The following is an 11,790-nucleotide window of genomic DNA, read 5'->3' as shown; positions in this document are numbered from 1 at the left end:
TTTGGAACTGGGTGTTGGATCCATCTTGGTGTAATGGCGTCCCCCTAAGTTATTTTAACATGAGGCAGTTATTGTTGCCTTTAAGATGGGTTTTTGATTTTTGGAAATTAGATATCAGTTGGTACCAAGGCTGGGGAATAAGATTAAGTAAAGTAATACATCACATTTAGTCAAAAAGTGAGTTCTGGAAGAAGTTGCCAAAGAGGAATTCGGGAATGTTTTGCATGTTGGCCTTTTGAAGTTCGATGATTCTTTCGGTACACAAACTCCAACATACTTGTTCAAAATCCCCACAGTTGCTGATCCCAGTTTCCCCAGACGACTCCTGAAGCTATCAGGGAAAGAAGATAGCCCTCTCTTCGTGTCCTTTCTGAACTCTGCCTTTCCAGTGGGCATAGGAAGTACTTTGTGGCGGCAAACCCAACTCCTGAACCTCCATGTGTTGGGTCAGGCCAAATGAAAAGGACACAGGCTGGAATTTTACTGATTTGAGGCATTGCCAGGCCTGTTTGTGCAAATAGACCCTGAAGAGTTCATTTAAAAGGAGTAACCATTTCCTGATTTAGATTCTGAGGGGGTTTTTGGTTTTGTTTTGTTTTACTATTGTTCACTATCATGAGCTTACTATGCACTTTTCTTTTCCTGAGATGGAATCTCGCTCTGTCGCCCAAGCTGAAGTGCAGTGCTGCGATCTTGGCTCACTGCAACCTCTGCCTCCTGGGTTCAAGCGATTCTTGTGCCTCAGCCTCCCAAGTAGCTGGGATTACAGGCACCTGCCACCACGCCTGGCTAATTTTTATATTTTTAGTAGAGACGGGGTTTCACCATTTTGGCCAGACTGGTCTCAAACTCCCGACCTCAGACGATCTGCCTGCCTCGGCCTCCCGAAGTACTGGGATTACAGGTGTGAGACACAGGGCCCAACCCATACAAGTTTTTATTGACCACAGTTAAATGCATTTAGAAATCCATAGTACTGATGAAAGGTAGCAAGCTCCCTACCCCCATTGTCCGGACTGCACTTACGTAGCTCTCAGCACAAACCGCTGCCCTCAGGGGCTTGTGCCTCCTGCTGGGGACGGTCAGTGACATAGAAGCCATGCTCCTGTATTGCTCGGTAGAGTGTGATGTATTTGGATGCCAGCCTTGTCCGAGGGACCACGTACTTCTCTGTAAATTCACTCTTGTCCAGTTGCTCTCTACCTTCTGCCATCAGAACGCAGTTAATGAACAAGAGTGTGTAAGTGTAGCAGTTGTAGTGGTCTTCTTCATACCTTGAAGAGAACAAAGGCATTGGGAGGAAAAGTCTGCTCAGGAACAGGCCATGAAGATAACAAAGGCCTTTCCTAACTGAAATTAGGTGCCTCAGTGAGCAGAGCTTCTGAGTTTGCTGGCTCATGTGGTTAAGAAGCTTCAAGATGTGCAATTCAGGCCAGGCACAGAGGCTCACACCTATAATCCCAGCACTTTGGGGGGCCAAGGTGGGAGGATCACTTGAGGTCAGGAGTTCGACACTGGCCAGGCCAACATGGTGAAATGCCATCTCTACAAAAAGACATCTTCTGAAATGTTGGGAGAGAGGAATTGAGAAATTAAGTTGAAATTGCTAAAATTACAAAATAGAAACAAGTATTTTTAACTTTTGAGCATTGTTTTTTTGGTTTTTTGTTTTTTTTCTTTTTTGGAGTCAGAGCCTCACTGTTAGGCAGGCAGGAGTACAGTGGCACGATCTTGGCTCACTACAACCTCCACCTCCTGGGTTCAAGCAGTTCTCCTGCCTAAGCTCCTAAGTAGCCTCCCAAGTAAGGACTACAGGTGTCTGCCACCATGCCTGGCTAATTTTTGTATTTTTAGTAGAGATGGAGTTTTACCATGTTGGCCAGGCTGGTCTCAAACTTATGACCGCAGGTGATCCACCTGCCTCAGCCTCCCAAAGTGCTGGGATTATAGGCATGAGCCACTGTGCCCGGCCTGAACATTGGTTTTTAAAATTTTTGTTTTACCGAAATATAATATCGTGACTTGCTGTATATGTGTGAAAAATAACTTGTCACATAACTAAAATAACCGAATACAGGTTCTAGTCCTTTTACCTCTTACAGTGCTGTGATTTTGTTATATGTGTATGCTGACCCACCTGCAGACAACCTAAGGTAGTTCAACTTCTGTTTAAATTGTGTTAGAGATGCTAATATCTCCATGTGAACTCAACGTGAAGCTAAATGCTGCCGAGCCCTCTGTGAGCTGAGGCCATACGGAGATCCCAGTTGAATAACATGTGAGTGCCAGCGAGGGTCGCCCTTTGCAGCCATGTACCTGTGAGGCAACCAGGCCCCCGAGGTGGAGAAGTCTTCCAGGTACTTGTCCCATTGCTCCATCATTCCATACATGTTGGGCTGCAGTAATGGGATGCTTATGCTCTGCTCCCACCCTGCGCCATCTCGCTGGACACCATGTGCACTGTAATTATACACAACCCCTACAAACAAAAACCAAAGTCATGTGGAGCCTCAAGGAAACACACACCTCTGTGAAAAAGGGACATCAGAAAATGACAGTAGCCACATGGTAACTTTACGTAATATAAACCTAGGCGGGAGGTTCTAGAATCTCCTTCCATCCACCTAATAAGATTTAGATTTGCCTAGAGTGAGGGAGGGGGTGTATGTAGCCATCCTGTTATCAGCAAAGCATTTGCATGAGAGAACCCCAGTTCTAGCTCTACCTGCAGTTCAGGGCTGTGAAGTTGCTCCCAGGAAGCGGAGATAGTAATAGTCACCAGGATCATCATCTCCAATATTTTTATTGAAGTTCTCTATTTACCAATGGTTCAATCTTATTTCCTTAAATCAGGAATAAATTACCACCTGATAAAGATGAGTGGTAAGTATGACTGTTCTTGTGGGTAACTGAGTTCAGAACTGGTCTGGGTTTCTGACCACAGTGTCAGTTTCTCTTTGCTCAGCGGGTAAGGCTGTTATCAGACTTCACCATGCCCGGGCTACACATCCTGCAGGTGGCTCCACCCAGACCCTTTTCCTGCAGACAAGAAAGCTTCTGGCTGAAGAGTTGCACACTGCCCTCAGAGCTATAGGTGGCCAAAGGAACTGTTTTGTTTAATCTTCACTTTCTTTAAAAAAACAAAAACACTGCAGGCCCCACGACACCCTACTTTACTCCTGAAGTCCCTGGAGTGTGGGGACCCAGTGGTAGCTGGCTGAGCATAGAAAGGATTGGAAATCAGAGGGCCTGTTTCCAGATTCTGGTTCGGATGCAAGATGTGAGGTCTTGGGTAACTCAGCCTCACTGGACATCTATTTCTTCCTCTTTTAAAAACGTACAGGTTTGTGAGGCTCTTCACTGAGAAAACTAATATTAAAGAGCTTTCAAATATTTCATATTGTTAGTAGTAATAATTTGCCATAAAGTCAAATATTTCTCATTTGGGGGCAGTGCACACCTCATGGTAGAGTACGAGAACCCAGGGAACAATGGAATCACTCATTAGATGCTGCCATAATCGAATCTTCTCTACAAATACTACTTTCCTTTTACTGGGTATTGGGTTTTAAGCTATGAAACTGCACTTACCATTTGTGTTAGTTATTCCAACGTGAAGATTAGACCTTCCATCATACTCCCTGAAAGAAACAAGGTTTGTTTTTTTCTGGTTTGCATGTGTTTGGCATGAAGAATTGGCATTTAAAGTAGGAGGAGGCCAGGCACAGTGGCTCAAACCTGTAATCCCAGCACTTTGGGAGGCCAAGGCAGGCAGATCACTTGAGGCCAGCTGTTCGAGACCATCCTGGTTAACATGGTGAGACTCCGTTTCTACTAAAAATACAAAAATTAGCTGGGCATGTTGGTGTGTGCCTGTGATCCCAGCTACTTGGAAGGCTCAGGCACAAGGATCACTTGAACCCGGGAGGTGAGGGTTGCAGTAAGCCGAGATTGCACCACTGCACTCCACCCTGGGTGATAGAGCGAGAGACAGTCCAAGAAAATAAGTAGGAGGAGAGCCGGCTGGGTGCAGTGGCTCATGCCTGTAATCCCAGCACTTTGGGATGCTAAGGTGGGAGGATCCATTGAGGCCAGGAGTTCAAGACCAGCCTGGCCAACACGATGAAACCCTGTTTCTACTAAAAATACAAAAATTAGCTGGGCATGGTGGGGCATGCATCCCAGCTACTTGGGAGGCTGAGGCATGAGAATCACTTGAACTCATGAGACAGAGATTGCAATAAGAGGAGATTGTGCCACTGCACTCCAACCTAGGCAACAGAGTAAGACTGTCTCAAAAACAAAAAATTAGGGGGAGAGCCAGACATGGTGGCTCTCGTCTGTAGTCCCAGCTACTTGGGAGGCTGAGCTGGGAGGATCACTTGAGCCCATGGGTTCAAGGCTACAGTGAGCTATGTACCACTGCACTCTAGCCTCAGCAACATAGAGAGACCCTGACTCTAAAAAAACAAAACCCCAAAACAGTTTGGGCTTCATGATTCTGATTAGGTTCACATGAAGCTTCTGCCAGGCTTTGTAGTTAGAGTCTGAAGTGAACATAAAAAGAATAGGATGGGAAGGAGCATGTTGGTGAAACATAACTGAAGCTTGAGACAGGCTTATATACCCTATTGCTAAACCTCCTATGCACCTACCATTTAAGTTAAGTTCAAATAGCCTTCCCTGTTATCAGCAAAACATTTTCTTGAAACAAACCCAGTTCTAGCTGTACCTACTGTTCAGGGCTGTGAAGTTGCCCCCAGGAAACGGTGACAGAATCATTTTCAATATTTTTATTGAAATTAAATATTTACTGTTTACGATTAAAAATTAGGCTGGGCACAGTGGCTCATGCCTGTAATCCCAGCACTTTGGGATGCTGAGGTGGGCATATGAAGCCGGGAGTTGAAGACCAGCCTAGACATCATTGTGATACCTTGTCTCTACTAAAAAATAAAATAATTAGCTGAGTGCGGTGGAGGGACCTGTAATCCCAGCTACTCGGGTGGCTGAGACACGAGAATCCCTTGAGCCCAGGAGGCAGAGGTGGCAGTGAGCAGAGATTGCACCACTGCACTCCAGCCTGAGCAACAGAGTGAGACCCTGTCTCAAAAAAAAAAAAAAAGATTAACAATCTTAATTTTAATCTTTGTTTTACAGATAAGGAACCAGACTCCTGGAACCGGTTAGAAGAGCCAGGTTAGGAATCAGGGGCTTTATGATGCCAGAGCCTGTAATGCCCTCTCTGCATTGGCTGCCTCCCTGAGCAAGGCCCAGGGATGCTGTCTGTTTAGCACCAAACATTATGACCAAAATCTTTTACAGACTTTGGTTCACTTCATCCTCATAGGGACCAGAAGGAAATTGTTTAAGGAAGTTAGTAAGCAGGAAGGTGAGTAGTCAACTCCCATTTTCTTATTCAAAATCAGCACTCTTGAGGGGACAGGAGAGTTAGGAGGGTAGACTAAGGAGTATTAGACTAATGATACACAGGAGCCGAACATGCTTCCTAAAGCATACACCAACATTTAATGACCTATGCTATTCTAAAGCCTGGCTTATATGGGATCGATCCTAATCCTATTGGTAAACTCCATGGGGACAATAAAATACAAACCTGGCCAGGCACAGTGGCTCATGTCTGTAATCCCAGCACTCTGGGAGGCTGAGGCAGGCGGATCACCTGAGGTCAGGAGGTTGAGACCAGCCTGGCTAACATAGTGAAACCCCATCTCTACTAAAAATACAGAAATTAGACAGGCGTGGTGGATCCCAGCTACTCAGGAGGCTGAGGCAGGAGAATTGCTTGAACCCAGGAGGCGGAGGTTGCAGTAAACCAAGATCATGCCATTACACTCCAGCCTGGGCAACAAGAGTGAAACTCCGTCTCAGGGGAAAAAAAAGGTGTAATCCTACTTTTGCTTTCTGAATTCATTCTTTTTGTTTGTACCAGCACTCTCAGCAAGAAGGAACTAAATTTGTTCTTAATCAAAGCCAGGTGGTGTCGATGATGGAAACAGAACAGTTCTAGTCTTCAGTTTAACTTGCCTCCATAAAAAATGGTCTGTAAGTGCCAGTTCATCAGGCCCTGTACATTGTACCTGTTTGTCACTGAAACTACACCCTAACTGGCAGTAAAGGTATTATTTAGATAAGATTAGCTGCTGGGTCATTTTCCCAGTTAGCCTCTGAGCACACATTTTTCTCTCTGAAAATTGTATGAGCAGGTTTATTCTTCATATATTCCACATATATTCTTGCACTTATCACTGTAGGCACGCATGCACACCATCTATTTTTATGAAGCCAGTAGGCCTGCATCTCAGGATTTAACGCCAAAGCACCAAAAAAAATGTCCACGAAACTTCACACATTATATATTAAGAAAAGGAAGTTTTAGTGACTAAAACAGAAGGACAAGTTTGCACAATGCAATTTAACACTTTAAAAAACACTGTACCTAAGAAACGTCCCCTGAGTTGGTCTGAGGAGGAATGAACATTTTTCCTGATGTCCATTAGTGAATGGATTAGCGATGCTAACAGGTGCTTCCTCCAGCTTCCTCGAGCCCAGGTCTTGCTGGCAGAGAGGGCAGCACCGGGGCACCCTGAAGCTGTAGATGTATTTCTCACAGTGGTTGAATTTAATTAAAGCCTTCCCAGCCTCTGTGCAGTGCATAGCTTTCGCCTCCTGGGATGCCAGGGGAGGATTCCGGAGACTTCCTTTTCCTCATTACACACCTGGCAAATGCACACCGCCCTGAGAAACCTGATCAATGGTGATGTCATCTTGACTGATGGCTTCAGAAGCCAAACCAGGTAGGATTAACCAGTAGCCAGCCCTCCCTGTAGACTGTTTCTTAAAGAGCTAGTTTCTGTTTGTTTATGTCCATTGTTTATGGTAACGGATGACTGCCAGCTTCTATTCATCCTTTAAAGCCACACTTTTCCATGAAATCTTTCTCAGCTCCCCTTAGCCCTCCCTTGCAGTGGCAGCGCTGGATTCATATTTCTATCAAAACTTTTATTTATTTATTTAGAGATAGGGTCTCACTCTGTCACCCAGGCTGGGGTGCAGTGGTACAATCTTGGCTTACTGCAACTTCCACCCCCAGGTTCAAGTGATTCTCCCACATCAGCCTCCCCAAGTAGCTGGGGCTACAGAGGCACCATACCCAGCTAACTGTTGTATTTTTTGGTAGAGATGGGGGTTTCACCATGTTGGCCAGGCTGGAGTCCACCTCCTGAGCTCAAGTGATCAACCCGCCTCAGCCTCCCGGAATGCTGGAATTAGAGGCATGAGCCACCATGCCCAGCCTAGAACTGTTATTTAATCATTTAGTTTTGTTTCTCCTGTTAGTCTGTGAGCTTCTTGGAACTGGAAACCTTTATTTTTGTGTTCCCAGAATTTGATCAGATCATTTTGTTGTTGTATAAATAAATCCTTAATTTAAGGCTATTTTTTTTTTTACATTTTGTATTGTAAAAGTAATCTTGCTTATAAAAAAAATTAACATCCAAAATGTTCTGGGGTTTTTATAAAGAAATTAGTAGCCCAGTTAGAAATAAGGATAGTGATAACAGGAGGAGGCTACTGATTTGGGAGAGGGCAGAAGGGGTTTCTGGGCTCCAGGGCTATTGTGACTCCTTATCTGGGTGTTAATAATATGGGAGTTTTCTACTTGTGAAAAAGCATCATGCTGTGCATTTTATCATATGCACTAGATAACTTTTCAATTCTAAAATAATTAAAAAATTTTTTTAATTTTTGTGGGTACATAATAGGTGTATATATTTAAGGAGTATACGGGATATATTTACACGTGCTCTTAGCCAAAAGGCCAAGAAGCGATACGGGATATATTTATATATATTTAAAATAGAGTCTCTCGGCCAGGCGCGGTAGCTCACACTTGTAATCTCAGCACTTTGGGAGGCTGAGATGGGTGAATCACCTAAGGTCAGCAACCTGAGACCAGCCTGGCCAACATGGTGAAGTTCCATCTCTGCTAAAAGTACAAAAATTAGCCAGACATAGTGGTGGGCGCCTGTAATCCCAGCTACTTGGGAGGTTGAAGCAGGAGAATCGCTTGAACTTGGGAGGCAGAGGTTGCAGTGAGCCGAGATCATGCCACTGCACTCCAAGCTGGGTGACAAGAACAAGACAACATCTCAAAAATTAAAAATAAAAGAGTTGCTCCTGTCACCTAGGCTGGAGTGCAGTGGCATGATCTTGGTTCACTGCAACCTCCGCCTTCCAAGTTCAAGCAATTCTCCTGCCTCAGCCTCCCGAGTAGCTGGGATTACAGGCACCTACCACCATGTCCTGCTAATTTTTGTACTTTTAGTAGGGACAGGACTTCACCATGTTGGCCAGGCTGTTCTTGAACTCCAAACCTCAGGTGATCCACCTGCCTCGGCCTCCCAAAGTGTTGGGATTACAGGTGTGAGCCACTGTGCCTAGCCTGTATCGGATATTTTGATACAGACATACAGTATGCGATAATCATATCAGGGTAGATGGGGTATACAATTTAAAAATAACTTTTACCTGGGTGTGGTGGTGCATGCCTGTAGTCCCAGTTACTCAGGTGGTTGAGATGGGAGGCTCGCTTGAGCCTGGAAGATTGAGGCTGCATTGAGCCAAAGTCATTCCACTACACTCCGGCCTGGGTGACAGAGTGAGACCCTGTCTCTAAATAAATAAAATAATTTCAAGCAATCCCATAAAAATATTTGGAAAAAAAGTAATGTTCCTTGTTTCTCACATAACATTTTTCCATCTACCATATTCTACTCTCTGGAGAAAACTAATGGTATGTTAGGTTTTTTAAAACCTCAATCTTGTCTGGGTATGGTGGCTCACACCTATAATTCCAGAACTTTGGGAGGCTGAGCTAGGTGGATTGCTTGAGCCCAGGAGTTCGAGACCCGCCTGGGCAACATGGCGAGAGTCCATCTCTACAAAAAATACAAAAATTAGCCAGGTTTGGTGGGGTACACCTGTAGTCCCAGCTACTTGGGAGGCCGAGGTGGGAGGATCGCCTGAGTCCAGGAAGTCTTGGCTGCAGTGAGCCATGATCACACCACTGCACTCCAGCGTAGGTGACAGAGTGAGACACTGTCTCTAAAACAAAAACCCTCAATGTTGTCATATTGTATATCGTTTTGAAATTTGTGTTTCTGTCTCATCTTGGAAACTTCTCCACAATGTCAGTAATATAGGATTCTTTCAGATTGTATAGGAATCCACATTTTGGTTGTACTACATTTTAACCAAGGCCCAATTGATGCCTATAGTTCCAAAGATAAACTTTTTTTTTTTTTTTTTTTTTTTTTTTTGAGACGGAGTTTCGCTCTTGTTACCCAGGCTGGAGTGCAATGGCGCGATCTCGGCTCACCGCAACCTCCGCCTCCTGGGTTCAGGCAATTCTCCTGCCTCAGCCTCCTGAGCAGCTGGGACTACAGGCACGCGCCACCATGCCCGGCTAATTTTTTGTATTTTTAGTAGAGACGGGGTTTCACCATGTTGACCAGGATGGTCTTGATCTCTTGACCTCGTGATCCACCCGCCTCGGCCTCCCACAGTGCTGGGATTACAGGCTTGAGCCACCGCGCCCGGCCAAGATAAACATTTTTAAAGGGGAGACCCACAGAGAAGGTATCATGGCAGGTAAAGTCACTTTAGGAGGGTTAAGTATTTCATAATGTACGTTTAAATAAATTACAGTATGCTAAAATGCAGTGTTTTTGTTTGTTTGTTTGTTTTGTTTTGTTTTGTTTGAGACGGAGTTTCACTCATGTTGCCCAGGCTGGAGTGCAATGGCGCAATCTCGGCTCACCGCAACCTCCGCCTCCTGGGTTCAGGCAATTCTCCTGCCTCAGCCTCCTGAGTAGCTGGGATCACAGGCACGCGCCACCATGCTCAGCTAATTTTTTGTATTTTTAGTAGAGACAGGGTTTCACCATGTTGACCAGGATGGTCTCGATCTCTTGACCTCGTGATTCACCCGCCTCGGCCTCCCAAAGTTCTGGGATTACAGGCTTGAGCCACCGCGCCCGGCCTAAATGCAGTGTTATAACATGAGAATGATCATCAGACTTGCAGAACTAGAAAGGGCCTCAGAAATCATTTCAACCAACCTTCTCTTGTTATAGTTGTGAGCCACATGCCTAGCCTATTTTATTTTTTGAGACAGGGTCTTGCCCTGTCACCCAGGTTGGAGTGTAGTGGTGCAATCAGTGCTCACTGCAGCCTCAAACATCCGGGCTCAAGTGATCCTCTCACTTCAGCCTCCCAATCAGCTGGGACTACCGATGCGTACCAACACACCTGGCTAATATTTTAATTTTAATTTTAATTTTTATAGAGACAGTGTCTTGTTATGTTGTCCAGGCTGATCTTGAACTCCTGGGCTCAAGTGATTCTCCTGCGTCAGCCTCCCAAAGTGCTGGAATTATAGGTAGCACCCTACAATTTTGGCTTGAAGAACTCCTTTTAGTATTTCTTATAGGGCAAGTTTTCTAGTGATGAACTCTTGCCTATTAAAATGCCTAAAATCCAAAACACTGAGAATGCCAAATACTGGAGATGATGTGGAGCAACAGGAACTCTCATTCATTGCTGGTGGGCATGCAAAATGGTACAGTGATTTGGAAAATAGCCTGCCAGTTGATTACAAAATAAACTCTTACCATATGACCCAAAAATTGTGCTCCTTGGTACTCAAGTGAATGAAAACTTATGTTTACATAAATACCTGCACATAGACATTTACAGTAGCTTTGGTATTTACCAAAATGAGCGATAACTTATCACACAAAAACCTGCACATAGACATTTACAGCAGCTTCATTCATAACTGCTAATACTTGGAAGCAACCAAGATGTCCCTCAGCAGGTGAATGGATAAACTGGTGCATCCAGAAAGGGAACTGTTGTTCAGTGCTAAAAAGAAGTGAGCACCAGGTGCAGTGGCTAACGCCTGTAATCCCAGCACTTTGGGAGGCCAAGGCAGGTGGATCAGCAGGTCAGGAGTTCAAGACCAGCCTGGCCAAGATGGTGAAACCTCATCTCTACTAAAAATACAAAAATTAGCCAGGCTTGGTTGTGGGCACCTGTAATCCCAGCTACTTGGGAGGCTGAGGCAGGAGAGTTGCCTGAACCTGGGAGTCGGAGGTTGCAGTGAGCCAAGATCGCGCAACTGCACTCCAGCTGGGGTGATAGAGCAAGACTCCGTCTAAAAAAAAAAAAAAAAAGCGAGCTGTCAAGCTATGAAAGACATAGAGGAAATTTAAATGTGCATCAGTAAGTGAAAGAAGCCAATCTGAAAAGGCCGTATGCTATATGACTCCAACTATATGACATGTGGAAAAGGCAAAACTGAGACAGGAAAAAGATCAGTGCGTTGAGGGGAGGGAGAGAGAAATAGGCAGAGTACAGAGAATTTTTAGGTTGGCGAAACTTCCATATGATTGTTTACATTAAGGAAGTGGCAAGAGAACTAATTTAAGGTAGATGCCAACAAATGTGAATGCTTATTATAATACCTGGGGTAATCTCTTACAGATTCACTTAAAAATATGTAGTTAAAAGTGTACAGGTGGCTCATGCCTGTAATTAATTCCCAACACTTTGGTAGGCTGAGGCAGGTGGATCACTTGAGGCCAGGAGTTCAAGACTGGCGTGGCCGCCGGGTGCGGTGGCTCAAGCCTGTAATCCCAGCACTTTGGGAGGCCAAGGCGGGTGGATCACGAGGTCAAGAGATTGAGACCATCCTGGTCAACATGG

General features: G+C 44.9%; 1 protein-coding gene across 4 annotated transcripts in view; it reads right to left on the bottom strand.

Moving 5' to 3' along the window:
- Positions 1 to 637: 637 nt before the first annotated feature.
- Positions 638 to 11,790, bottom strand: part of MKRN2OS (MKRN2 opposite strand) — a 20,602-nt gene continuing 9,449 nt past the window's right edge. The window contains exons 1-4 of one of the 4 annotated variants that reach the window (XM_017501444.2): positions 6,461 to 6,784; positions 3,592 to 3,641; positions 2,317 to 2,479; positions 638 to 1,274 (exon numbers count right to left, since the gene is read on the bottom strand). In XM_017501444.2, coding sequence (XP_017356933.1) covers positions 1,034 to 1,274; positions 2,317 to 2,479; positions 3,592 to 3,641; positions 6,461 to 6,678 — 672 coding nt within the window. In that variant the 5' untranslated portion in view covers positions 6,679 to 6,784 and the 3' untranslated portion in view covers positions 638 to 1,033. Of the gene's footprint in view, positions 1,275 to 2,316; positions 2,480 to 3,591; positions 3,642 to 6,460; positions 6,785 to 11,790 lie in introns of those variants that run through there. The other 3 variants (XM_037728828.1, XM_037728827.1, XM_037728829.1) reach the window with 3 other exon arrangements.

The sequence above is a fragment of the Cebus imitator genome, unplaced genomic scaffold, assembly GCF_001604975.1.
Source record: "Cebus imitator isolate Cc_AM_T3 unplaced genomic scaffold, Cebus_imitator-1.0 Scaffold281, whole genome shotgun sequence".
Lineage (NCBI taxonomy): Eukaryota > Metazoa > Chordata > Mammalia > Primates > Cebidae > Cebus > Cebus imitator.
This window is presented reverse-complemented; position numbering and strand designations above follow the sequence as displayed.